Genomic DNA, 27,456 nt, shown 5'->3' on the forward strand with positions numbered 1-27,456 from the left:
TCACAGACACCTGTCCCGGGCCACGCCCCTGCACCTGATCCCCAAGCCCCGCCCCTGTGTACCGGGCCACGCCCCATCTCTCACCTGCCCAGGTGCCACGTCCATCTCCCGCTCCGATCTCCTTGAGCTTAAGGGCTCAGCCCCGCAATCTCAACACCCCCCACAACCCGACACCCACACCCCCACAACCCCCCCCACATCAACACAACCTGACATACACAACCCGACACCCACACCCATCCCCTACAATCCCCCCACATCAACACAACCCGACACCCACCCCCGACAACCCCCTCCACACAACCCCCCCCACATCAACACAACCTGACATACACAACCCGACACCCACACCTCCACCCATCCCTGACAACCCCCCCACAACCCGACACCCACACCCATCCCCGACAACCCCCCTCCACACAACCCGACACTCACGCCCCCACCCATCCCCAACGCCCCGCACAACCTGACACCCACACCCCCACCCATCCCCGACAACCCCATCAACACAACCTGACATACACAACCCGACACCCACACCTATCCCTGACAACCCCTCCACAACCCAACACCCACACCCATCCCCGACAACCCTCCTCCACACAACCCGACACCCACACCCACACCCATCCCCGACAACCCCCCCACATCAACACAACCTGTCATACACAACCCGACACCCACACCCACACCCATCCCTGACAACCCCTCCACAACCCAACACCCACACCCACCCCCTACAATCCCCCCACATCAACACAACCCGACACCCACACCCCCACTCATCCCCAACAACCCACACACACACAACCCAACACCCCCACCCATCCCCGACAACACCCCTCCACACAACCCGACGCCCCCACCCCCACAACCCCCCCACATCAACACAACCTGACATACACAACCCGACACCCACACCTCCACCCATCCCTGACACCCCGCCCACAACCCGACACCCACACCCATCCCCAACAACCCTCCTCCACACAACCCGACACCCACACCCATCCCTGACAACCCCCCCACATCAACACAACCTGACATACACAACCCGACACCCACACCCACACCCATCCCTGACAACCCCTCCACAACCCAACACCCACACCCACCCCCTACAATCTCCCCACATCAACACAACCCGACACCCACACCCCCACTCATCCCCAACAACCCACACACACACAACCCGACACCCCCACCCATTCCCGACAACCCCCCCACACAACCCGACACCCACACCCCCACTCATCCCCGACAACCCCCCACATCAACACAACCCGACACCCACACCCCCACTCATCCCCGACAACCCCTTCCACACACAACCCAACACCCACACCCACACCCATCCCCGACAACCCCCCCCACAACCCGACACCCACACCCATCCCCGACAACCCCCCCACAACCCGACACCCACACCCATCCCCAACAACTCCCCCCACACAACCCGACACCCCCACCCATCCCCGACAACCCCCCCGCACAACCCGACACCCCCACCCATCCCCCACAACCCCCCCCAACACAACCCGATACCCCCACCCATCCCGGACAACCGCCTCACACGCAACCCAACACCCATACCCTGACCCATCCCCGACAACCCCCCCCATCAACACAACCCGACACCCACACCCCCACCCAATCCCGGCAACCTCCCCCACATCAACACAACCCGACACCCACACCCCCACCCATCAACACAACCCGACATCCACACCCCCTACCCATCCCCGACAACCCCCCACATCAACACGACACCCACACCCCCACCCATCCCTGACAACCCCCCACATCAACACAACCTGACAATGTGCAATTCGCCCCACTCCCTACTCAGTCACCGACACAACCCGACACCCTACTCCGTCACAGTTACTGACACAACTCGACACCCTAGTGCAACACAACCCGACACACAATCACACTCAGCCCCTGCCATCACAACCCCAAGCCAACATCCCTAACCCCAACCCAACTTCGCAACCCCCCACAACAGCACCAACACCCCTCCCACAATCACACTCACCCGACACACAAACACTACCGAACAGATGCACCTGGACCTCACGCCCCAACACAATCACCCAGACACAACCACAAAAGGGGGTAGCAACACAATGCCCCACCACCAGGTCTACAAACAGCCAGTCCTCACCCCCCAATCACATCACAACAAAACTTGCTCACAAGGTGACAACCCTGAACCTGCAACCCCCACCAGGCAAACAGCCTCCCATGGCCCACAGATATCACAACCTGCCCCCCCTCCCCCGGCAGGCACAGCACAAATGCCCAGCTGTGTGCGCGGACACGTGGGTGAGACAAAGCAGACAGCATTACACACAACCCTCGCAACAGCCGCACACGGCAGAGACAGGCCACAGACACACAATCGTACCCAGTGCAAAGGGACGCACCCAGGGAAACCACAACCCAATCCGCCAACACACAAACACCCCCTCGAGACACCACCACAAATCTCACACACCCACAACTGACTTCGGCAACTGCAGGGAAAACCACAACCAGGTAAAGCCTAAGCCCTCACCCTCAGCACCAACCAACCACACCCCGCCCCCAGCAGGGGGCGGTGATCGTATACACACACACACACATCCACCAGGGGGTGGCGATAGCACGAGTGCACACACACACAGAGCAGGGGGCGGCAATGGTGTACACACACACACACACATCCAGCAGGGGGCGGCAATCGCATGCATACACACACATAGCAGAGGGCAGCAATTGCACACACACACACACATCCCCCCAGCAGGGGACAGCTATTGCATACCCACCCACACCCTGCAGAGGGTGGCAGTCACACACACACACGCAGCAGGGGGCAGCGGTTGCACGTGCACACACACAGCCAGCAGGGGGCAGCAGTCTCGCACATACACCCACCCACCCAGCAGGGGGCAGAGGTTGCACATGCACAGCCCGCCCCCAGCAGGGGGCGACGGTTGCGCACACACACACACCCAGCAGGGGGCGATGGTCGCGCACACACACACGCAGCAGGGGGCAGCAGTCTCTCTCTCACACACACACACACACCCCCCCAGCAAGGGGCGGCAGTTGCACGTGACCCCCCCCCAGCAGGGGGCGGTGATCACACACACCCCCCAGCAGGGAGTGATGGTTGCATGTGCACAGCCCCCCCCAGCAGGGGGCGACGGTCACACACACACACGCAGCAGGGGGCAGCAGTCACACACACACACACACACACACACACACACACACACACACACACACACACCCAGCAGGGGGCGGCGGTTGCACGTGCACACACACCCCCCAGCAGGGGGCGGCGATCACACACACACACACCCAGCAGGGGGCAGCAGTCACACACACACACACACCCAGCAGGGGGTGACGGTCATGCACACACGCACAACCCCCTCCCCTGGCAATGGACGGACAACGCACACCCTGGCTGTGTTCCCGGCAGTGCCAGCGTTTATTGGGTTCAGCCCCCCAGAACGTTACAGTTAAAAAGGGCCCGAGCCGGGGGGGGTCCCCGCGGTTCCTGCAGCGCTGCTGTTCCCGCCAAGGGGTCACTGGCGGCTGAGCCCTGGGGGAGCCCCAGGATCGGGGCTCAGGGGCCCAGTGTGGCCGGTGGGGTCGCCTTGGGGTTTCCGGGACCCAACAGTGTAGGGTGCTCTGCCAGTGGGCTCAGGGGCCCAGCAGGGACAGGGTGAGGAGTATCCCCCGGGCGGCTCAGGAGCAGGAATCGGGGTCCCTGGGGGGCTCAGAGGCCCAGCAGGGGCAGGAATCGGGGAGTGTCCCTAGGGGGGCTCAGGAGCCCAGCAGGAGCAGGGTGGGGCATGTCCCCGGGGGGCTCAAGGGCAGGAATACGGGGGCTCGGGGGCCCAGCAGGGGCGGGAATCGGGGGGTGTCCCAGGGGGCTCAGGGGCCCAGCAGGGGCAGGAATCGGGGGGTGTCCCGGGGGGTCAGGGGTGGGAATCGGCGGGCTCAGGGGCCCAGCAGGGGCGGGAATCGGGGGGCGTCCCAGAGAGCTCAGGGGTGGGAAGCGGAGAGCTCGGGGGCCCAGCAGGGGCGGGAATCGGGGGGTGTCCCGGGGGGTCAGGGGTGGGAATCGGAGGGCTCGGGGGCCCAGCAGGAGCAGGGTGGGGCATGTCCCCGGGGGGCTCAAGGGCAGGAATACGGGGGCTCGGGGGCCCAGCAAGGGCAGGAATCGGGGGGTGTCCCGGGGGGCTCAGGGGTGGGAATCGGAGGGCTCGGGGGCCCAGCAGGGGCGGGAATCGGGGGGTGTCCCAGGGGGCTCAGGGGCCCAGCAGGGGCAGGAATCGGGGGGTGTCCCGGGGGGTCAGGGGTGGGAATCGGCGGGCTCAGGGGCCCAGCAGGGGCGGGAATCGGGGGGCGTCCCAGAGAGCTCAGGGGTGGGAAGCGGAGAGCTCGGGGGCCCAGCAGGGGCGGGAATCGGGGGGTGTCCCGGGGGGGGGAATCGGGGGGCTCGGGGGCCCAGCAGGGGCGGGAATCGGGGGGTGTCCCAGGGGGCTCAGGGGCCCAGCAGGGGCAGGAATCGGGGGGTGTCCCGGGGGGTCAGGGGTGGGAATCGGCGGGCTCAGGGGCCCAGCAGGGGCGGGAATCGGGGGGTGTCCCGGGGGCTCAGGGGCCCAGCAGGGGCAGCCCCCCCACGTCGGGCAGCAGCTCGGGGTGCGCCTCGAGGCGGGCCAGGCGGCTCTGCTCCAGCGCGATGGCCTCGGCCGAGTGTTTGCACTTCTCCGCCCCACACTGGCACGTGAAGTATTTGCTCTTGATGTCCCAGAACCGGTCGCCATAGTCGAACCTGGGGGGTACGGGGGGGTCACTACGGGGGGCACGGTTCCCCCCTGACAGGCCGGCCCCAGGCCCCACCCCCACCTCCACCTCACCCTGCCCCCGCCAGCCCCTGGCCCCACCCACAGCCCCGCCCCATCTCCTAACCCCACCGCTGCCAGTCCCAGGCCCCACCCCTGCCAGCGCTGGCCCCACCCACAGCTCCACCCCCTCCTGACCCCACCCTCGCAAGCCCCTGGCCCCACCCACAGCCCCACCCCATCTCCTCACCCTGCCCCCACCAGCCCCGGGCCCCCCTTCACCTCACCCCACCCCCATCTCCTCACCCCACCCCAGCCAGCCCCTGGCCCCCCATCTCCTCATCCCAGGCCCCACCCCCTCTTGACCCTGCCCCCGCCAGCCCGACCCCACCCACAGCCCCACCCTCTCCTCACCCCACCCCCGCCAGCCCCTGGCCCCCCATCTCCTCACCCCAGCCCCCACCTCACCCTGGCACTGCCAGCCCCTGGCCCCACCCAATATCCTCACCCCGCCCCCGCCAGCCCCAGGCCCCAGCCCCACCCCATCTCCTAACCCCACTGCTGCCAGCCCCAGGCCCCACCCACAGCCCCACCCCAGCCAGCCCCTGGTCCCACCCACAGCCCCGCCCCATTTCCTAACTCCACCCCTGCCAGATCCAGGCCCCACCCACAGCCCCACCCTCTCCTCACCCCACCCCCGCCAGCCCCTGGCCCCCCATCTCCTCACCCCAGGCCCCACCCCCTCTTGACCCTGCCCCCGCCAGCCCGACCCCACCCACAGCCCCACCCTCTCCTCACCCTACCCCCGCCAGCCCCTGGCCCCCCATCTCCTCACCCCAGCCCCCACCTCACCCTGGCACTGCCAGCCCCTGGCCCCAACCAATATCCTCACCCCGCCCCCGCCAGCCCCTGGCCCCAGCCCCACCCCATCTCCTCACCCTGCCCCAGCCAGCCTCTGGCCCCCCATCTTCTCATCCCACCCCCATCTCCTCACCCAAGGCCCTGCCCCTCCTCACCCCGCCCCCGCTAGCCCCTGGCCCCACCCACAGCCCCACCCCATCTCCTCACTCTGCCCCCGCTAGCCCCTGGCCCCCCATCTCTTCACCCCGCCCCTGGCCCCACCCACATTCTAGCCCCACTCCCAGCGCCACCCCATCTCCTCACCCCACCCCACCCAGCCCCTAGCCCCACCCACAGCCCCGCCCCATCTCCTCAGCCCCCCCATACTCAGCAGGTACTGCCCCCAGCCCCTCCCCACACCCCTGCCACTGGCTCCCCCCAGCCCGCAGCCCCGCCCCCGGCTGACCCCAGCTCCTCGCCGGCGCGGATGTCGCGGCTGCTGAAGAAGGCAATGCGGGGGAAACGCAGGTCCTGGTGCAGCATGAACACCCGCACCGGGATGATGTTGGGCTCGCACAGGTGGTTGATGAACCGGCTCACGTTGCCGTAGTAACGGGCGTCGATGCAGTACACCTCACCGTCCTGCGGGGGGGAGGGGAGAGAACCCAGGAGTCCGGGCCGTCAGCTCTCACCACTATCCCCCACTCCCCTCCCAGAGCTCGGAGTAGAACCCATGCGTCCTTGCTCCCAGCCGCTCCCTCGCCACCCCCACTCTAACCATTAGCCCCCGTCCCCTCCCCGAGCAGGGAGAGAACCCAGGCATCCGGGCCCCCTCACCTTGTTGTCCAGGTCAAAGAGATACGAGTCATCTTCCCGTACGTCGGCCTCTGCGTCCGAGATCAGCTCCCCCACATACCTGCCGCGGGAAGGGGGGCAGAGCTGTCATGTCCCGGCGACTCCCAGCCCTGCCCCCGCCCCCCGGCCGAGCTGGTGCCCCCCTGTTCCCCCACCCCGGCTCACTCACTCGCAGATGAATGTCCCTTGGGGGATGGTTTGAAGGGCTCGCACCCCCCAGCCCATCTTGGCCGTCCGGTAGAGCTGCAGTCGGACCCTGCCGGGGAGAAGCTTCTTGTTAATCCGTGGAACTCCCTGACACATGACACCCCAGGCCACCAGTTCCAGCCCAGCAATCCTAACACTGATTCCCGTTAACCTACGGAACTCCCTGACACATGACACCCCAGCCCACCAATCCTAACACTGATTCCTGTTAGCCTGGGGATCTCCTTGATACATGACACTCCACGCCACCAGTTCCAGCCCAGCAATCCTAACACTGATTCCTGTTAGCCTGGGAAACTCCCTGCTACTGGACTCTCAGGAATGGGGGGTGATGCCCCGTCCCTGGCAACTGACTTGATGCCGCTCTGGACGACCCGGTTCTTGCAGTTCCTCCAGCAGGTGCACGCCTGGTTACACTCGAAGATGAGGGGCGGCTCGATCTTGTTGAATTCCTGGAGCAGGCGCCCATCCTGAGGGGAGGAGGGGTCATAATCTCTGAATAGGTCCCAAATTCTGCCTCCCCCAGATAGGGTGGGGGAAGGCCCATGGGAACTAGGGTCTGAATATTTTAGGGGGGCTGAGGCAGCCCTGCAGCCTCTGGGAGGGGGGGAATCTGTCAGTTTCATTTGTCAGTGTCCAGGCTCCCCCCTCCCGTCAGTTTCATGGCTCCCCCACCACGTTTGCACAGTCATTTTCTGGGCTTCCCTCACACCCAATAGGGAAGTTACCAAGCTACCCTCCTTCTTCTCATCTGAGAGTCAGTTTCTAATCTCCTCCCTCCCACCAGCCCCATGGCTCTATTCGTCTGCCTCTAGGCTCCCCCACCCCCATATTCTCTTGTCCGTTTCCAGGGCCCCCACTGCCATATTTGGTGGTTTTCAGGATAGTCTCAGTGTCTATCAGTCCCAATCCAAGAAGTAGTTTCCAGCCCCTGCTCCCCGCAATGGGGTCTGGCATGGCAGTTTCCAGGCTCCCCGCCATCCCCACAGTGTCAGTGTAGCAGTTTCCTGGCCCCCCCATGGTGTCCGGACATGCCAGTTTCATGCCCCCCCACACCGTGCAGTTACCCAGGAAAGGGTGTGTGTGTCTCACCTTGTCGTACCAGCAGCGGATGCTGAGTTGGCCACACAGGCAGTTGCTGGAGGAGCAATCGTCCTGGCAGGTACAGTGCTGGAGAAGTGGGGTGGGGTGGGGTGGGGGGGGACAGAGCTTAGCAGGGCCTGCCCCCCCGCAGTTGTCAGTTTCCAGACACCTCACCCAGTCTGCACCTTCCCTGGTTTCTCAGCTCCCCCATTTCCCTTCCAAGCCACCACAGGCCAGTTTCTAGGCTCCCCGTCAAAAAACAATTCCGCATTTGTTGGTTTCTAGCCTCCCGCCCCAAATACTGCATTTGCAAGGTTCTAGGCTCTCCTCCCCCAAAAAATATTCTGCATTTGTCGGTTTCCAGGCTCCCCTCTCCAAAGGGGCAGTTCCGGGCTGCCAGGCCCCCCGGGACGGCTACCTGCAGGTGCGTGATGTTGCGGTCGATGTTCATGGTGGAGGTCTCGCAGTTCTCCGAGATGTATTTATAGTCGTCAGGACAGGGCTCATCATCCACCGAGTTGACGCAGGGGATGGGCACATTCTCGTAGCCGCGGGCCACATCCCTGGGGAGGGGAAGGAGGGGTGAGACCAGAGCCGGCCAGCAGGGAGCAGCCACACGCCCCCTCGCCCCCCACCCCACCCCGGGCCCAGCCCCATCCCCACCTGCTGATGATGCGCTCGGTCCGCAGCGCCCGGTTGAGGATGCCCTGCCGGATCTTGCGGTTCAGCTGCAGGGCGAACCAGACCTCGGAGTTCTCCAGAGTCAGGTCCACGGGGCAGTCACCCTCCTTGTTCCGCACCTCGGGGTCAGCCCCTCGCGACAGGAACAGCCTGGGGGCGGGGGCAGATTGGAACCCAGGAGTCCTGGGCTGTAACCACTAGACCCCACTCCCTTCCCAGAGCCAGAGAGAGAACCCAAGAGTCCTGGCTCCCAGCTCCTGCTGCTCTAACCACCAGTCCCCACTCCCCCGCGCTCACATGACGCAGTCGTGGTAGCTCTCGCGGGCAGCGATGTGCAGTGGCGTGTCCCCGTGACAGTTCACTGCGTGCAGGTCGCACTGCGCGTTCAGCAGGACCTCGGCGATCTCCGCGCTGCCCGTGAAGGAGGCCCAGTGCAGGCAGATGTTCTCCTCCTGTGGGGGAGGGGTTACAGGGAGCCTTGAAACCAGCAAATCCCAGCTCCGAGCGGAGGAGGGGCTGGAAACCAGCAAGCACATAAGGGGCGGTAGAGACAGCAGCCAGCGCTGGGGTGGAGCCAAGACACCAATACACAGACTGGGAGAGGAGCCTGGAAACCGACAAAGACTTGGAAGGAGCCTGGAAACAGACACATGCAGAGACAGCGACAGGTACAGATTTGTGGGGTGGGGGGGGAACATTGAGAAGCCAAGACTCTGGCAGCCGGAGGGCTGAGACAGCGCCAGGGGGAGCAAAAAAACGCCGCTCACGTTGTCTGTCAGGGTGACGTCGGCACCGCGGGTCAGCAGCATGCGGATCACCTCGATGTGCTTGTGCTCTGCGGCCCAGATGATGGGGGTCCAGCCGCCGTTATCCTGCCGGGGGGGGAGCATGGGGGTCAGCGCTGCCAGCTGGGGGACAGCCCCCTGCTGTCCCCGCCCCTAGCGCCGCCCTGGGGCCATGGGGAGCCCTGACTGCCTGTGCAGAGCCCCCTGCTGCCTCCACCCCCTGCAGCCCAGCCCCTAGCGCCGCCCTGGGGCAATGGGGAGTCCTGACTGCATGGGCACAGCCCCCCACAGCCCCCGCCCCACCCCCGAAAGCCCAGCCCTTAGCGCCGCCCTGGGGCAATGCGGAGCCCTGAATGCCCAGGCAGAGCCCCCTGCTGCCCCCCGTCCCCTGCAGCCCAGCCCCTAGCGCTGCCCTGGGGCCATGGGGAGCCCTGACTGCCCAGGCAGAGCCCCCTGCTGCCCCCACCCCGCCCCCTGCAACACAGCCCCTGGGGCCGTGGGGAGACCTGACTGCCCAGGAAAAGCCCCCTGCTGCCCCCCGCCCCACCCCTGCTCCTTCAGCCCAGCCCCTAGCGCCACCCTGGGGCAATAGGGAGCCCTGACTGCCCAGGCAGAGCCCCACTGCTGGGACACCTGGGTCCCCGACACACCTGGGCGTTGACATCCACCTGGCCCGTGGCCAGCAGCAGAGAGACCATGGCCAGGTTCCCGCACTTGGCCGCGTGATGGAGGCAGGTCGAACCATCCTCCTCCTGGGGGGGAGATTATGTTGTGACTGGCAGGCAGGAATCCCGCCGCCCGCCCTGCGCCCCCCTCCCACCCCCCGCGCTGACCTTGCTGTAGACGCAGCCGCCCCGGCGGACGATGTATCGCGCCGTCTCCACCTGGTTGCTCACCACGGCCTCCATGAGCGGCGTCCGCCGCGTCTTGTCTACCGCATTGATGTTGGCGCCAGCCTGGGGGGGATTAACAGCCAGAATCTGACCATGCCCCCTGCCAGACACACCCCCGCCCCGCCCCTGCCCTGCCCCCCGCTACCCCCACCTGCAGCAGCACGTGGCAGATCTCGAGGTACCCCTTCTGCGCGGCGGCGTGCAGCGGGGTGCGCTTGCTCTGCTGGTCGCTCTGGAAGTTGGGGTCCAGGTTGTCCACTGGGGGAGGGGGAGGCAGAGAATCAGGGAACAGGATCAGAGCCGGGAGCGCGGTCACAGACCCACACACTCTCCCTGCCCCACATCCCTCCCACAGTCTCCCCACAGCCCCCCCAGTTCCCCTCTGGGGCCCCCACTCACGCAGCATCAGCAACACCTTCTGCAGCTCGCCCTGCTTGACGGAGAGATAGAGCTGGCGCGGGTGGAACCGCAGCTTCTTGCGCCTGCCGGAGCGAGGGAACGAGACGGTGTCAGTGGCAGGGCTGGCGGGGGACGCAGAGCGAAGGGGAGGCCAAGGGACGGAGCATTGGTGGGTGCCGTGGGATCACAGGTGTCTGGGGGAGGGAGCCCTGGGGGGCCAGAGAGGGGCGGATTGGTGGTTTCCCTAGGATCACAGGGATGTGTGTGTGGGGGGGGGGAATGAGTGGGTGCCGTGAGTCACAGATGGGCCATACCGGGGGGCAGAGAGAGAGGTGGACTGGGAGGATGGTGAATGCCAGGGGGAGGGTTGTGGGGCACCAACAGAGAGCCGGATTTCAAGGGGAAGGACAACGTACTGGTCGGTGTGGTGGGATCTCAGTGGCTGGGGTGGAAAAAGGTATTGGTGCTTGTGGTGTGATCTCAGTGGCTGGGGCGGGGACAGGTGTATTGGTGGGTGCTGTGGGATCTCAGTGGCTGGGGCGGGGACAGGGACAGGTGTATTGGTGGGTGCGGTGAGATCTCAGTGGCTGGGGCGGGGACAGGTATATTGGTGGGTGACGTGGGATCTCAGTGGCTGGGGCGGGGACAGGTATATTGGTAGGTGACGTGGGATCTCAGTGGCTGGGGCGGGGACAGGTGTATTGGTGGGTGACATGGGATCTCAGTGGCTGGAGCGGGGACAGGTGCATTGGTGGGTGCGGTGGGATCTCAGTGGCTGGGGCGGGGACAGGTGTATTGGTGGGTGACGTGGAATCTCAGTGGCTGGGGCGGGGACAGGTGTATTGGTGGGTGACATGGGATCTCAGTGGCTGGAGCGGGGACAGGTGCATTGGTGGGTGCGGTGGGATCTCAGTGGCTGGGGCGGGGACAGGTGTATTGGTGGGTGACGTGGAATCTCAGTGGCTGGGGCGGGGACAGGTGCATTGGTAGGTGCGGTGGGATCTCAGTGGCTGGGGCGGGGACAGGTGCATTGGTGGGTGTGGTGGGATCTCAGTGGCTGAGGCGGGGACAGGTGCATTGGTGGGTGTGGTGGGATCTCAGTGGCTGAGGCGGGGACAGGTGTACTGGTGGGTGCAATGGGATCACAGACAGCAGGAGGGTCATGGGAAAGGGGGGAGGGTCTGGGGGTCCCACCTCTCAGCCTCCTGCACGATCAAGGCCTTCTCAAGCTGCTCACGACCCGGCCCCGGGCCCAGCCCCAGCGGCGAGATGGCGGCGCCCGACGGCAGGGTCAGCACAGGCCCCCCGGAGCTGTCGATCCCGTCGGCCAGTGGGTCGTGGGGGACCAGGCGTCCCTCACCCTTCCCCCGCATCCGGGCACTGAACGGGAGAGGAGGGGGAGCAGGGTGGGAGGTCAGAGACTGAGACACCCCCTCCCCAACACGGCTCCTGCGGTGCCCCTCCCCCACACTGACGAGATCTCCACCACGGGCTCCCCCCCCACGCCCAGTACACGCCCCCCTGGCCGCTCACCTGGGCTGAGTGGTGTCGGCGCGGCCGGGGGTGTCGGGGGGCTGCTGGCCGGGGGGCGGGGGCGCGGGGGTGGAGGTGTCGGCCCGAGCGATGGTGATCTCCTGGGCCTCCGAGGCGTCCTCGCCGCAGTGCGGGCAGAAAATCAGCCCGTTGAGCTGGGACACGCAGCCCTTGTGGAACCGGTGGGTCACCCGCAGGTCGGGGTGGCACTCCAGAAAGGTGCCCTGCGGGGAGCGGGGCCCCTCAGTCCCGACCCACAGCCCCCCTCAGTCCCAGCCCGCCACCCCCCGCCGGCCCCCACTCCCGACCAGCAGCCCCCCTCAGTCCCAGCCCGCCACCCCCCGCCGGCCCCCACTCCCGACCCGCAGCCCCCTCAGCACCCCCCACTCCTGACCCGCAGCCCCCCTCAGTCCCGACCCGCAGCCCCCCTCAGTCCCAGCCCGCCACCCCCCGCCGGCCCTCACTCCGGACCTGCAGCCCCCTCAGCACCCCCCACTCCTGACCCGCAGCGCCCCTCACTCCCGACCCGCAGCCCCCCTCAGTCCCAGCCCGCCACCCCCCGCCAGCCCTCACTCCGGACCTGCAGCCCCCTCAGCACCCCCCACTCCTGACCCGCAGCGCCCCTCAGTCCCGACCCGCAGCCCCCCTCAGTCCCAGCCCGCCACCCCCCGCCGGCCCTCACTCCGGACCTGCAGCCCCCTCAGCACCCCCCACTCCTGACCCGCAGCCCCCCTCAGTCCCAGCCCGCCACCCCCCGCCAGCCCTCACTCCGGACCTGCAGCCCCCTCAGCACCCCCCACTCCTGACCCGCAGCCCCCCTCAGTCCCAGCCCGCCACCCCCCGCCAGCCCTCACTCCGGACCTGCAGCCCCCTCAGCACCCCCCACTCCTGACCCGCAGCGCCCCTCACTCCCGACCCGCAGCCCCCCTCAGTCCCAGCCCGCCACCCCCCGCCAGCCCTCACTCCGGACCTGCAGCCCCCTCAGCACCCCCCACTCCTGACCCGCAGCGCCCCTCAGTCCCGACCCGCAGCCCCCCTCAGTCCCAGCCCGCCACCCCCCGCCGGCCCTCACTCCGGACCTGCAGCCCCCTCAGCACCCCCCACTCCTGACCCGCAGCCCCCCTCAGTCCCAGCCCGCCACCCCCCGCCAGCCCTCACTCCGGACCTGCAGCCCCCTCAGCACCCCCCACTCCTGACCCGCAGCCCCCCTCAGTCCCAGCCCGCCACCCCCCGCCAGCCCTCACTCCGGACCTGCAACCCCCGGGCGCCCCCAGCACTCCCTATTCCTGACCCGCAGCCCCCCAGCAGCCCTCACTCCAGACCCGCAACCCTCTGGCAACCCCAAGTGCCCCTTACTCCCGACCCGCAGCCCCCCGGTGCCCCCAGCGTCCCCCACTCCCGACCCGCAGCCCCCCGGTGCCCCCAGCGTCCCCCACTCCCGACCCGCAGCCCCCCGGTGCCCCCAGCGTCCCCCACTCCCGACCCGCAGCCCCCCGGTGCCCCCAGCGTCCCCCACTCCCGACCCGAAGCCCCCCGGTGCCCCCAGCGTCCCCCACTCCCGACCCGCAGCCCCCCGACACCCCCTCACTCCCAACCCGCCGCCCCCCGCCGCCCCCCCACTCCCGACCCGCAGCCCCCCAGTGCCCCCAGCGTCCCCCACTCCCGACCCGCAGCCCCCCGGTGCCCCCAGCGTCCCCCACTCCCGACCCGCAGCCCCCCGACACCCCCTCACTCCCAACCCGCCGCCCCCCGCCACCCCCCCACTCCCGACCCGCAGCCCCCTCAGCACCCCCTATTCCTGACCCGCAACCCCCTCACTCCCGACCCGCAGCCCCCCGCCGCCCCCCCCACTCCCGACCCGCAGCCCCCCGGTGCCCCCAGCGTCCCCCACTCCCAACCCGCCGCCCCCCGCCGCCCCCCCCACTCCCGACCCGCCGCCCCCCGGTGCCCCCAGCGTCCCCCACTCCCAACCCGCCGCCCCCCGCCGCTCCCCCCACTCCCGACCCGCAGCCCCCCGGTGCCCCCAGCGTCCCCCACTCCCAACCCGCCGCCCCCCGCCGCCCCCCCCACTCCTGACCCGCAGCCCCCCGGTGCCCCCAGCGTCCCCCACTCCCGACCCGCCACTCCCCCCACTCCCGACCTGCCCCCCCACTCACGGCCGTGCAGAAGTGCCCGCAGCCGGGACAGCAGTGGTGTTTCACCATCCGGGCACGATGGGACTCACACAGAACCATGAGGGGCACCCGGCTGGACGGGCGCATGGTCTCTCTCTTCAGCACGCCGGAGCCGCAGCCGCTCAGCTGAGGACGGGGAACGGGGGGGTCAGCCCAGGCGCCAGGGTCCCGCCCCTCCCCAGAATCTCACCCAGCTGCATTTCAGTGCAGGGTCGGGGGCCCAGATAACCAGCTCCCTGTGCCGCACCCCAGAGCCAGCCGCAGCTCAACTCCAGGAAAGGGTCCCTTCCCGTCCCGAACGCTCCGCGGCCCGGCCACCCCACCAGCTCCGCCGCCCCTAAGCCACGCCCCTGCCCGTCAGCCCCGCCCCTCCCGTCGGCCCCGCCCCTGCCCGTCGGCCCCGCCCCCTCACCTCCCCGTCGGCCACGCCCCTGCCCGTCAGCCCCGCCCCTGCCCGTCAGCCCCGCCCCCTCACCTCCCCGTCAGCCACGCCCCTGCCCGTCAGCCCCGCCCTCCCGTCGGCCCCGCCCCTGCCCGTCTGCCCCACCCCCTCACTTCCCCGTCGGCCCCGCCCCCTCACCTGTCTTCCCCGCCCCTGCCCGTCAGCCCCGCCCCCTCACCTGTCTGCCCCGCCCCTGCCCGTCGGCCCCGCCTCACCTCCCCGTCGGCCCCGCCCCTGCCCGTCAGCCCCGCCTCACCTCCCCATCGGCCCCGCCCCTGCCCGTCGGCCCCACCCCCTCACCTGTCTGCCCCGCCCCTGCCCGTCAGCCCCGCCCCTGCCCATCAGCCCCACCTCCTCACCTCCCTGTCTGCCCTGCCCCTGCCCGTCGGCCCCACCCCCTCACCTGTCTGCCCCGCCCCTGCCCGTCAGCCCCGCCTCACCTCCCCGTCGGCCCCGCCCCACCTCCCCGTCGGCCCCGCCCCCTCACCTCCCTGCCCCGCCCCTGCACGTCGGCCCCGCCTCACCTCCCCGTCGGCCCCGCCCCTGCCCGTCGGCCCTGCCTCCTCACCTCCCTGTCAGCCCCGCCCCTGCCTGTCAGCCCCTCCTCCTTACCTCCCTGTCAGCCCCGCCCCTGCCTGTCAGCCCCTCCTCCTTATCTCCCCATCAGCCCCACACCTGCCTGTCAGGCCCACCTCCTCCCCTCCCCCATCTGTTGGCTCAGCCTCCTCACCTGCCCATCAGCCCCGCCTCCTCATCTCCCCATCTGCCCCGCCCCTGCCCGTCAGGCCCGCTCCTCACTTCCCCATCAGCCCCGCCCCCACACCTCCCCATCTGCCTCGCCCGTCAGCCCCGCCTCCTCACCTCCCCATCTGCCCCACCCCTGCCCACCAACCCCGCCTCCACATCTCCCCATCAGCCCCGCCTCACCTGCCCATCAGCCCCGCCTCCACACCTCCCCATCTGCCTCGCCCGTCAGCCCCACCTCCTCATCTCCCCATCTGCCCCACCCCTGCCCATCAGCCTTGCCTCCTTACCTGTCTGCCCCGCCCCTGCTCATCAGCCCTGCCTCCACACCTCCCCATGAGCCCCGCCCCTGACCATCGGTCCCGCCTCACCTCCCCATCTGCCCCGCCCCTGCTCGTCAGCCCCGCCTCCACACCTCCCCATCTGCCCTGCCCGTCCACCAGCCCCAGCTCCTCACCTCTCCGCCAGCCCCGCACTCATCGACCCCATCCCTCACCTCCCCACTGGCCCCATCCCCATCAGCCCTGCCCCCTCACCTCCCCATCAGCGCTCTCGGTGGCCATGCAGTGGCTGCGCGCAGCCTCGCTGAGCCGCTCAATCTTGGGGGCCTCCATGCGGCAGGAGCAGAGGGGCAGCTCCTCGAAGCGCTCGGTCTCCAGCGAGCTTGTCTCGTTGGACACGCCTGGGGGGACCCCAGCGGGGCCAGGGGAAGCCAGATCAGTGCGGGAGGGGGGATTTGGGGAGACAGGGGGATTCCAGCAGGGTTGGGGGACCCAGAGTTGAGGGGGAGAGGAGAACACAGGTCAGACACTTCCGGGGGGATGCAAAGGGGGGAGGGGCCTCACCTGCGTTGTTGGGGGACAGTGCCCCCTCGCCGGGCAGCTCCAGACACCCTAGGGGCACCTCCGTGTACTCGCTGTGCCCGGCCGCGGGGACCCCGTTGACACCTGGCCGAGAGGGGGAACGAGGAAGAGGGGGCCACGGAATCGAGGGCGTGACGGACACCTGTGCAACGAGCTGCGGCTGCTCCCCTCCCCTGCCCCCCAGGTGCCCCCCATCCTCACACCAGGATCCCAGCCCTCCGATTACCCTCTTGCCCAGGTCAGGCCGACACCCCCCCCACTCTGCGTCACCTTCGCTGGCCCGTTTCTCTGGCACCGTTTGGGGAAGAAATGAGCAGCCAGCGTCGCCAGGAAGCCCAGAGTCCCGGCTTGGCGGCAGTACCGACCTGGCACCCTGGCGTCCCACGCCCGGAGAGGGAACAGGCCCTGAAACCACCAAGGAATCCTGGCCAGGGGAAAACACAGCAGGTGGGCAGGAGAGTGGGTGGGGAACATCTCCCAGACCAGGGGGCTCCAGACACGGCTCTGGTATCGCTGCGAAGCCCAGACCCTCCTCTCTCCGCCACCGTGACACACCAGGCCCCACCCTCCTTGGCTCCGGAGCCACGGGCCGCCACGCACCCCCTCACCTCGCCCGTCCTTGGGCCGAGCCTCCTTCCTCTTGCGTTTGCGGGACGGTTTGACCCAGGGACTGTCGTTTTTCCAGCGCTTCTTGGCTTTGCGCTTGGTGCTGGAGGCGCTCTGGGAAAGGGGGAGCGAGGTGAAGCCGGGGGGGGGCACAGAGAGATGAGGGGAAAGGAACGAGAGAACGAAAACGGTCATGAGGGAAGAGAAGGAGAGTGAGTTCTCCTGCCCCCACCATCCTGCCCCCCCGAGGCTCACCCTGTCCGACATGGTCCCAGATTCTTCGTCGTCTTCATCCTCTTCCTCCTCCTCCTCCTCCTCTTCCTCTTCCTCACTCATTTGTTCCCCCGCCCTGTCGGCCTCCGACTGGACAAGAGAAGGAAAAAGCTCAGCTGGGGGGAGAAGCGAATTCAGGCATCTGGCCCCAGCCCGAATGAGCTGCGATTCCCCTTTCTGAACACAGCACGCCCCACCCCAGAGCCAGCCGCAGCTCAGTGCAGGGCCAGAGGTCCCCACCTAACCAGCCCTCGTGCCCCACCCCAGAGCCAGCCGCAGCTCAGTGCAGGGCCAGGGCTCCCCACCCAACCAGCCCTCGCGCCCCACCCCTGAGCCAGCCACATCTGAGCACCAGGTCCCCGTGTGCGCAGCCCAGCCCAGCCCAGCTCACCCCACCTTGCTGTCCGAGTCACCGTGCTCGTCCACGGAGTAGCTGTCGTAGAAAAGGCTGAAGTCCTCGCCCACCTCGGTCTCCCACTCCTCTAGGGGCCCCCCCACACCCCGGGCCCCCGAGGGGACCCCCAGGGGGCGGGACTCGCTGGGCGGAGCCGCCATTTCCTCCGTCACCGTGATCTGGGGAGGACAATGGGTCAGAGCTGCACTGTGCCCCAGGAGGGAGGGAAGGAGAGAGAGACCCAGGCATCTGGGTGGGGCCGTACCTCGGTGCTGGCCCGAGGGCTGGTTCTGTGCAGGGAGGATGGGAGTCGCTTGTGAATCGAATCCGTCCTGTAGTCCAGCTTCTGCCGCTTGGCTGGCTCTGGGGGAGAGGGAATGAACGAGGGGGTGCAGGAGATGCCCCCCAGCTCCACCAGTGCCCCTCACTCCTGACCCGCAGCCCCCCAGCTCCCATCATTCCCGACCTGCAGCCCCCCGGATACCTGGCTCTTCAATGCTCCGCAGGTCATCAGAGACTCGGAAATGCAGCATCTCAGAGACTCGCTTTTCGGGAACCTGCGGACAAGATTGGCGGGAGAGATCAGACACGGCGCTGAAACCTGGAGCAGCCCCTCCCTAAAGCGCTGATGAAACCCAGGCGTCCGGGACACTGTCCTTAGGGGCCACAGGGAAGTGAGAAGATGGAGCCAGGCATCTAGGATGACACCTCGGGGGAGGGTTAGCCTGGGGAGGGGCATGAGGGGACCCAGGCGTCTGGAACGACAAGCTGGGGGGGCTTACGCTGGGGAGGGGTGCAAGGGGACCCAGGTGTCTGGGACGACACCCTGCGGGGGGCTTACGCTGGGGAGGGGTGCAAGGGGACCCAGGTGTCCGGGACGACACCCTTGGAGCGCTTACGCTGGGGAGGGGCGCAAGGGGACCCAGGTGTCTGGGACGACACCCTGGGGGGGGCTTACGCTGGGGAGGGGCGCAAGGGGACCCAGGTGTCTGGGACAACATCCTGGGAGGGCTACCCCGGGGAGGGGGGCAAGGGGACCCAGGCATCTGGGACGACACCCCTTGCCCACCAGAACTCACCTGTCCGTTGCTGGGCTTGGCCATGGTCTTGCGGGCCCGGTGGACCTTGGGCTTGGGGTCTGGGGGGGCAGGGGGCGAGGGCTCCCCTGCGGGCCCCCCCTCCGGGGGCAGGCGGGCGCCAGGCAGGCTGAGCAGTCGCATGGCCAGGCTCTGCACCGACGGGGGCGACTTGCTGGTGCCCGTCAGGGACATCTTGGCGCGGCTCGGCCCCCCCCCGGCCTTGCTGGGTGACGAGGGCAGCGTCTTGCTGGCGTGGCCTGGGGGAGAGACGGTGCTCCTCACTCCCGACCCGGGGCCCCTCCTTCCCCCCGACCCACAGCCCCCTGGGACCCCTTCCCCGGGGCCCCTCACTTCTGACCTGCAGCCCCGAGGCCCCTGGTCTCCCGGGACCCCTCACTGCTGACCTGCAGCCCCCTGGGGCCCCTGCTCCCCCACCGACTCACAGCCCCCCCAGTGTCCTTCCCCCCTTGGGCCCCTCACTCTGACTTGCAGCCCCCCGTGTCCTTCCCTCACCAGGGCCCCTCATTCTGACTCGCAGCCCCCCCAGTGTCCTTCCCTGGGGCCCCTCAAACCCGCCCCAGCGCCTTCCTCAGGCACCCTTTCCCTCCTGCGGCCCCTCACTCCTGACCTGCCACCCCCCAGCTCCCCACCCCACCAGGGCCCCTCACGCCCACCCCACAGCCTCTCCCCAGGTACCCCTTCACCTCCAGCTCCCCACTCCCAGACCCACAGCCTCCTGGTGTCCTCCTCCCAGGGCCTCTCCCTCTGATCCGCAGCCCCTCAGCTCCTCCCTGACCCACAGACCCCTGGTGCCCTTTCCATCCCCCCCAGCACTGCCCCACGGACCCCTTCCCCTGACCCCCCCACACACACCTGGCAGCCCCTTGCTCCCCGAGCCGGGTGTGACCATCACAGTTGCTGGGGTCCCCTCCTCTTCAGGTGATGCTCCAGTCGCCTCCTTGAGGCTCCCAGACACCTGTGTCCTCGTCGTCTCGTCCCCGCTGTTTCCCTCTGTGGGGGGACTCTCTCCGCCCCCACCACTCTCCCCGTCCCGTCCCGGCTTCCACTTCTCCTCTGGCCCCAGGGCCCTCAGTAGGGGCACGGCCCCAGTGGGGAGGTCCCGGGTGAGCACCTGCCCCATGGGATGCTGACCTGGGAGGGGAGGAGAGATGGGGGGGATTGTCCATATTTCAGCAGCCCCATGTTCGTCCGCGGGGCTGATGCTGGTGGGGGTAAACCCCTAAAGCCGTGGGAGGGGCAGGTCTGTCCCTAGGCTGCCCCATTGGGCCCCGGGTGGGCAGGGCTGACGGGAACCCCAAGGGGATTGGGGGCCCCGTGTGTCATGGGGGCGCAGGGGCCCTGTAACCAGCGCGGGGGCGGAGCCAGGAGCCCTTAAGGCGGCCGGTGCCGTTACCCCAGCCAGGGCCTCACCCTGGGGCCAGATGTCCCCAGCCATGGGGCCGGGAGCCCCTGAGGCCTCAGCGCCACCCCCTGGCCGGGGCGATATCCCGGCCCGACGAGTCTGCAGATCCCGGTGCTGGGTTGGGGGGCAGTGGGAGGCGATGGGGGGCATGTGGGGAGCACTGCCGCCCCCCCTCACCTTTCTCTCCCGGCTCCTTCTCCGCCACCAGCGCCGCCCCCCTCGGCTCATCCCGCTGGGGAGAGAGACGGGGTCAGAGGGTGAGCGGTGCCCTCTGCCAGCAACCCTCCCACTGCCCCCCAACCCAGCCCCCCACTGCCCCCCAGCCGGGCCCCTGGTCAGCAACGCCCCCACTGCCCCCCAACCCAGCCCCCTGCCAGCAACCCCCCCACTGCCCCCCAGCCCAGCCCCCCACTGCCAGCAACCCCCCCACTGCCCCCCAACCCAGCCCCCCACTGCCCCCCAACCCAGCCCCCTGCCAGCAACCCCCCACTGCCCCCCAACCCAGCCCCCCACTGCCAGCAACCCCCCCACTGCCCCCCAACCCGGCCCCCTGCCAGCAACCCCCCACTGCCCCCCAACCCAGCCCCCCACTGCCCCCCAGCCCGGCCCCCCCCCATTGGCCCCGGGCTCACACAGACTCGCCCCTCCCCCACCTCGCCCGCTCCCGCCGCCTCCATGGTTCGGTCCCGGCCGCCGCGCGGCGGCAGCGCCCGGCAGTGACGTCACCAGCGGGGCGGCCGGAGAGCCCGAGACCCCGCCCCCAGCGCACCAAGCCCCGCCCCCACTGAGCTAGGCCCCGCCCATTCCCGCCCCCCAGCGATTCCCATTGGCGTTTCCCTGGGAACGTCCGGCAGCCCAGACCCCGCCCCCCCCAGCGGGGAGAGAACCCAGGAGTCCTGGCTCCCAGCCCCCCCCTGCTCTAACCACCAGCCCCCACTCCCCTCCCAGAGCCGGGAGAGAACCCAGGAGTCCTGGCTCCCAGCCCCCCCCTGCTCTAACCACCAGCCCCCACTCCCCTCCCAGAGCCGGGAGAGAACCCAGGAGTCCTGGCTCCCAGCCCCCCCCTGCTCTAACCACCAGCCCCCACTCCCCTCCCAGAGCCGGGAGAGAACCCAGGAGTCCTGGTTCCCAGCCCCCCCCTGCTCTAACCACCAGCCCCCACTCCCCTCCCAGAGCCGGGAGAGAACCCAGGAGTCCTGGCTCCCAGCCCCCCCCTGCTCTAACCACCAGCCCCCACTCCCCTCCCAGAGCCGGGGAGAGAACCCAGGAGTCCTGGTTCCCAGCCCCCCCCTGCTCTAACCACCAGCCCCCACTCCCCTCCCGGAGCCAGGAGAGAACCCAGGAGTCCTGGCCCCCAGCCCCCCCCCCCCCCCCCCGCTCTAACCCACCAGACCCCACTCCCAAATAAAACAACTTTGACACTTTTTTCTTTTCTTTCCTTTTAATAAAAAAAAAAGTTTAAAGAATCTAAAAACTGGTTGTGGACGTGGTGGGTGAGCCCCAGAGCCGGCGCCCCCCAGAGGGGAACAGCCCCATCAGCCAGCCTCCGCCCTGGGGCCAGAGGGGACCCAACATCCCCCAGAGAGAACGGGTCCCATGCCCCATTCCCGCCCGTTCCCTTCTACTTCCTAGTGGCTAAATCTGCGCTCGGCTAGCTGAAGGGTGCTAATCCCCGTCTTGCCGGCTGAAAGAACAGATGGATAAAAGCCTACTACTACCAGCTACTGCAGATTCCCCCCGCCCGTGGCCTTTCGCACTGCCCATCCTGGGCTCCAATTCCCCTGCCGGGATGTCCGTTCTTTGGTTGCTGGGAAAACACACTCGGCTCTAACCTGATAGCCCCGCTCCTCTCCTCTCCCCGAGCCCGGGATGGAACCCAGGGGTCCCAGCGCCCAGCCCCCACCCCCAGATCTAACCACCAGCCGCCACTCCCCTCCAAGAGCTGAAAAGAGAATCCAGGAGTCCTGGCTCCCAGCCCCCACCCCCCTGCTCTAACCATTACACCCTACTTCCCTCCTGGAGCCGGGGAGAGAACCCAGAAGTCCTGCCTTCCAGCCCCCCCCACTCTAAACACTCCACTCCACTCCCCTCCCAGACCACGGAGAGAACCCAGGAGTCCTGGCTCCCAGCCGCCCCCACTCTAACAACTACACCCCACTCCCCTCCCAGAGCCGGGGGCAGAACCTAGGAGTCCTGGCTCCCAGCCCCCCCCTGCTCTAACCACTACACGCCCCTCCCCTCCCAGAGCTGGGAGAGAACCCAGGAGTCCTGGCTCCCAGCCGCCCCCCCCCCGCTCTAACCACTACACCCCCCTCCCCTCCCAGAGCCGGGGGGGAGAAGCCAGGCGCCCCTAGGGCAGCAGGACGTTGATCTCGGAGACGCTGGCCTCCAGCACGTTCTCGGCGGTGGTCTTGCCGTGCTGCTCCTTGAGGTGGCGGCGGATGGCGGGCTTGTGGGCGAAGCGCACGTCACAGTAGGAGCAGCGGTAGGGCCGCTGGCCGCTGTGCAGGTTCATGTGGTCGTGCAGGGTGGACTTCTGGGTGAAGCTCTTGCCGCAGACGGCGCAGGAGTGGGACTTGACGCCCCGGTGGACGTTCATGTGGCGGTTGAGGTTGCTGCTGTGGTTGAACTGCTTGCCGCAGCGGGGACACATGAAGATGAAGTGCTGGGCCCGCATGTGGAAGACCAGCTTCTCCACCCCCTGGAAGGCCTCCTCGCACTTGGCGCAGCGGATGCTGCGCAGCGGGTGGGGGCCCGCTGGCCCCCCGCGCCCGGCCCCGGGCCGCCCGCCGCCCTCCTCCGCGTAGGTGCCCCCTGGGAAGATGAGCAGCCCCTCGCCCTCGGCGTCCTCGGCCAGGCTGTAGCAGGCCTTGACCACGCCCTGCGGGGCCGGCTCGGGCAGCGCCGGCCCCTCGGCCACCGTGGAGTTCACCTGGGCCTCCTGCTGCTGCTCCTTGGCCCAGCCAGGCGGCGGGGACCCCTCCTTGGCCCAGGCCACCGCCACCGCCTGCTGCTTCTTCTGCCGCTGGGCCACCTCCAGGGCCGACTCCACCTTGACGATGCAGATGTCGGAGACGCCGTCGTCGTCCCCGTAGTCCTCTTCCTCCTCCTCGTCCTTCAGCTCCAGCTCCTCCAGCTCCAGCTTGAGGGGCCAGGCCGGGAGGCGGTGGCGGGCCCGCTCCTGGGCCGAGGGGCCGGCCGGCGCCCGGGGGGCTCCCCCCTTGGCTGGGGGAGCGTCCTCCTTGAGGCCAATCTGGGGCTGGATGAACTGGGAGAGGGCGTTGCGGCACTTCTCCACCACGTGCTCCATCTGCAGGTAGCTGGCGGCCGTCAGATAGTTGACGATGTCGCGCACGGCGAACTCCAGGGCGCCGGTGTAGCAGGAGAGCAGCAGGTCGGCCACAATCTTGGCACTGTGCATGAGGGAAACCTGGAGCTCGGAGGAGGGGTTGAGCAGGAACTGGTCACGCAGGAACGGGGAGCAAGCCGCCAGGATCACCTTGTGGCCCCGGAACTTCAGGCTCTCGGCCACGATGGTCACGTCGCAGAACCGCTCCTCCGAGCGCAGCTGATTCATGTTACGCAGCGTGGCCGCCTCGTGGCCCGGGAGCTGGAAGCGCAGCAGCTCCACGCCCGACGCCATGGCGGGGGGCTGGAAGGGGGAGCCGAGGGGGGCTGGAAGGGGGAACCGGGGGGGCTGAGGGAACGGGGGGCACGGGGGAGTTGGGGGGCTGGAAGGGGGACGTGGGGGAAGCGGCGCGGCCAGAAGGGGGAGCCGGGGGCCTGAAACAAGGAGTTGTGGGGTGGAGTTGGGGGAGTTGTGGGGTGGAGGAAGAGCTGGAAGGGGGAGCTGGGTGGAGTTGGGGGAGTTGGGGGGTGGAGGAGGAGCTGGAAGGGGGAGCTGGGCGGAGTTGTGGGAGTTGGGGGGCTGGAAGGGAGAGCCAGGAGAGTTGTCGGGGGGAGAGGGAGCTGGATGGCCAGAAAGGGGAGCTAGGGGGCTGGAAGGGGCAGCCAGGGGGTGTTGTGGGAGCTGGGGGGCTCAGGGGACTTGAAGGGGGAGCCTGTGGGAGCTGCGGGGCTGGAAGGGGGAGCCAGGGTGAGTTGTGGGGTAGCGTGGGGGCTGGGGGGCTGGAAGGGGAAGCCGGGGTGAGTTGTGGGGCAGCGTGGGGGCTGGGGGGGGAGCCAGAGGGAGTTGTGGGGTGGTGTGGGAGCAGAGGGGCTGGAAGGGGGAACCGGGGGGTGACTAGAGGCGAGGCCGGGCTGCAGGCAGACAGGAAAGACGGAGTTAGCTGCAGCCGGACAGCCCCTTTCCCCCTGTCACGCTCCCCCTTTGCCCCCAGACACCCTGACACACCCCTCCGGCCCCCCACCCGGCCCCCCGCCAGCCTTCCGTGCGCCCCACGTCCAGGGGGCCAGGCACCCACCTGAGCGGCTGCAAAGTGGCCCTGGACCCACCCTGGCCAGAGCTCCCCCACTGAGCCCCTCCCCCACTGCACCCACTCCTGTGCCCCATTGCACCCCCCGTGCCCCTCCCCCATTACATCCACCCCCTGCGCCCCATTACACCCCTCCCCCACTGCACCCAGCCCCTGCGCCCCAGGGCACCCCTCCCCCATTGTACCCACCCCCTGGAGCCCCATTGCACCCCTCCCCCATTGTATCCACCCCCTGCGCCCCATTTGCACCCCTCCCCCATTGCACCCATCCCCAGCTCCCCATTGCCCCCACCCCCTCTGCACCCACCCCCTGCGCCCCATTGCACCCCTCCCCCATTGCCTCCTCCCCCACTGCACCCAGCCCGTGCCCTCCCCCGTTGCACCCACCCCCTGCGCCCCATTGCACCCCTCCCTCATTGTACTCACCCCGTGCGCCCCATTGCACCCCCCCACTGCACCCAGCCCCTGCGCCCCATTGCACCCCTCCCCCATTGCCCCCTCCCCCACTGCACCCAGCCCGTGCCCTCCCCCATTGCCCCCACCCCTTGCCCCCCCTGCGCCCCTCCCCACTCCCTGGCCCCCCTCACCTGCAGGCGGCCGCGGGTCCCGCCCCCCGGGGTCTCCGCCCCTCGCTTCGCTTTGGGGGTTCGGGGTTTGGTTTTTTTTCTATTTTTGCACAAGGAGCCAACTCCAGAGAAAGGGAATTAAAGGGGCCAGGCGAGGCGAGGGGCCCTTAAAGGGGCAGGACCCGGCGGGAGGGATTATTGTCCGCCAGAAAAAAAGTAAACGGTGGTGGGAGAGAAGGGGAGATTGGCAGCGCCACCGCCCCGGTGCATTGTGGGATACGGGGTGCGGGGGGGGGCTGCCACGGTGTTTCATGGGATACAGGGGTGCATGGGGGGGACAAGGCCCTGGTGCGTTGTGTGACATGGGGGGCATGTGGGGAGGCAGCCCCGGTGCATCATGGGATGTGCGGGTGCCTGAGGGGAGGCAGCCCTGGTTCATCGTGGGAGATGGAGGTGCATGGGGGGGAGGTGGCCCTGGTGCACTATGGGATATGGGGGGTGCATGTGGGGAGGCGGCCCCAGTGCACCATGGGATATGGGGGGTGCATGTGGGGAGGTGGCCCTGGCGCACCATGGGATGTGGGGGGGTGTGGAGGGATAAAGGCCCAGTGCATTGTGAAAGATGGGGGTGCATGTGGGGAGGCGGCCCCAGTGCAGCATGGGATCTGGGGGTGCATGTAGGGAGGTGGCCCTGGTGCACCATGGGATGAGAGGAGGTAGCCCCGATGCACTATGGCATAGGGGGGTGCATCTGAGGAGGTGGCCCTGGTGCAGCATGGGATCTGGGGAGATGGCCCTGGTGCACTATGGGATCTGGGGGTGCATGGAGGGAGGCGGCCCCGGTGCACTATGGGATGTGGGGAGATGGTCCTGGTGCACTATGGGATCTGGGGGTGCATGTAGGGAGGTGGCCCTGGTGCACTATGGGATCTGGGGAGATGGCCCTGGTGCACTATGGGATCTGGGGGTGCATGTGGGGAGATGGCCCTGGTGCACTATGGGATCTGGGGAGATGGCCCTGGTGCACTATGGGATCTGGGGGTGCATGTAGGGAGGTGGCCCTGGTGCACTATGGGATCTGGGGAGATGGCCCTGGTGCACTATGGGATCTGGGGGTGCATGTGGGGAGGCGGCCCCGGTGCACCATGGAATCTGGGGGTGCATGTAGGGAGGTGGCCCCGGCGCACCATGGGATGTGAGGAGGCAGCCCCACTGCACCATGGTATAGGGGGTGCATGTGAGGAGGTGGCCCTGGTGCAGCATGGGATCTGGGGCTGCATGTGGGGAGGCGGCCCCGGTGCACCATGGGATGTGAGGAGGCAGCCCCACTGCACCATGGTATAGGGGGTGCATGTGAGGAGGTGGCCCTGGTGCAGCATGGGATGTGGGGAGATGGCCCTGGTGCACCATGGGATCTGGGGCTGCATGTGGGGAGGTGGCCCCGGTGCACCATGGGATCTGGGGCTGCATGTGGGGAGGTGGCCCCGGTGCACCATGGGATGTGAGGAGGCAGCCCCACTGCACCATGGTATAGGGGGTGCATGTGAGGAGGTGGCCCTGGTGCAGCATGGGATGTGGGGAGATGGCCCTGGTGCACCATGGGATCTGGGGCTGCATGTGGGGAGGCGGCCCCGGTGCACCATGGGATCTGGGGCTGCATGTGGGGAGGCGGCCCCGGTGCACCGTGGGATCTGGGGCTGCATGTGGGGAGGCGGCCCCGGTGCACCGTGGGATCTGGGGCTGCATGTGGGGAGGCGGCCCCGGTGCACCATGGGATCTGGGGCTGCGTGGGGGACGCTGTCCCAGTGCACGGTGGGGTAGGGGGTTGGGGGGTGACACACCAGGGAGCGAGGCGGATTTGACCCGGGGAGTTACGCGGGGGACGGGGGCCGTCCCTGGAAGGAAGGTCGCTGAGTGGAGCTGGGGGGGGTTCACTTGGGGGCTGGGGGGGAACGCAGCGAACCCCCAGGCGGGGGTCTGAGCTCCCTGCCCCCCAGCAGGACACGACCGAGGGGTCCTGGTCCTCACAGGCTCTGCTGGAGCCTATGTCCCCGGCTGGCTGGGAGCCCCCGGGAGCCCCAGAGAGGGGGGTGCAGGGCCCCGACTACCCCACACCCCGCCACAGGGGGCAGCCCCGGTGCATTGTGGGACTTGGGGATTTGGTAGCTACCTCGCCCTCCAGGGGCCCCTCTCTCGCATCCTCCCCTTTAAGAACAGTGACGTCATCACGCGGCGACAACCACCAGATGGGCGGGGGGCGAGAGAAATTTTTTACCCATAAAATCACCATGGAAACCACCCGCCCCACACATACACACGTGCACCTCCCCCTC

At 68.4% G+C, this 27,456-nt stretch overlaps 2 protein-coding genes across 3 annotated transcripts; both read right to left on the reverse strand.

The window, feature by feature from the left end:
• Window positions 1-4,558: 4,558 nt before the first annotated feature.
• EHMT2 (euchromatic histone lysine methyltransferase 2) lies at window positions 4,559-20,842 on the reverse strand. Of its 2 annotated transcripts, XM_050919605.1 has the most exons (29): window positions 20,775-20,842; window positions 20,299-20,353; window positions 19,572-19,850; window positions 18,699-18,955; window positions 18,104-18,176; window positions 17,885-17,982; window positions 17,622-17,798; window positions 17,208-17,315; window positions 16,955-17,066; window positions 16,329-16,430; window positions 16,020-16,165; window positions 14,280-14,423; window positions 12,124-12,347; window positions 11,785-11,970; window positions 10,591-10,673; window positions 10,343-10,449; window positions 10,132-10,254; window positions 9,949-10,050; window positions 9,281-9,385; window positions 8,811-8,965; window positions 8,496-8,663; window positions 8,251-8,395; window positions 7,842-7,919; window positions 7,104-7,219; window positions 6,712-6,798; window positions 6,525-6,603; window positions 6,154-6,329; window positions 4,651-4,837; window positions 4,559-4,573 (listed from the first exon to the last, which is right to left on the reverse strand). In XM_050919605.1, the coding sequence occupies exons 1-28, from the start codon at window positions 20,796-20,798 to the stop codon at window positions 4,657-4,659; spliced, it is 3,690 nt and encodes a 1,229-aa protein (XP_050775562.1). In that variant the 5' UTR covers window positions 20,799-20,842; the 3' UTR covers window positions 4,559-4,573; window positions 4,651-4,656. The 2 variants fall into 2 exon arrangements, with proteins under 2 accessions (XP_050775562.1, XP_050775564.1); XM_050919607.1 differs by lacking the exons at window positions 4,559-4,573; window positions 4,651-4,837; window positions 6,154-6,329; window positions 6,525-6,603; window positions 6,712-6,798 and adding an exon at window positions 6,825-6,962 and having other exon boundaries at window positions 7,039-7,219.
• Window positions 20,843-22,405: 1,563 nt separating this feature from the next.
• On the reverse strand, window positions 22,406-23,924 carry ZBTB12 (zinc finger and BTB domain containing 12). The gene is given in 3 exon segments (XM_050919691.1): window positions 22,406-23,032; window positions 23,070-23,137; window positions 23,140-23,924. Coding segments are annotated over 3 exon segments (1,254 nt in total). The 5' UTR covers window positions 23,765-23,924; the 3' UTR covers window positions 22,406-22,471.
• Window positions 23,925-27,456: the final 3,532 nt, after the last annotated feature.

Source organism: Gopherus flavomarginatus, chromosome 12 (genome assembly GCF_025201925.1).
Source record: "Gopherus flavomarginatus isolate rGopFla2 chromosome 12, rGopFla2.mat.asm, whole genome shotgun sequence".
Taxonomy (NCBI): Eukaryota; Metazoa; Chordata; order Testudines; family Testudinidae; genus Gopherus; species Gopherus flavomarginatus.

Coding starts and splice junctions, on each gene's coding strand:
- EHMT2 (XM_050919605.1), bottom strand. CDS start 20,798: ATGGAGGCGGCGGGAGCGGGCGAG. Junction 19,851..20,298: donor GAAGGAGCCGGGAGAGAAAG/GTGAGGGGGGGC, acceptor CTCCCCTCCCAG/GTCAGCATCCCATGGGGCAG. Junction 17,067..17,207: donor CTGGGACCATGTCGGACAGG/GTGAGCCTCGGG, acceptor CCCCTTTCCCAG/AGCGCCTCCAGCACCAAGCG.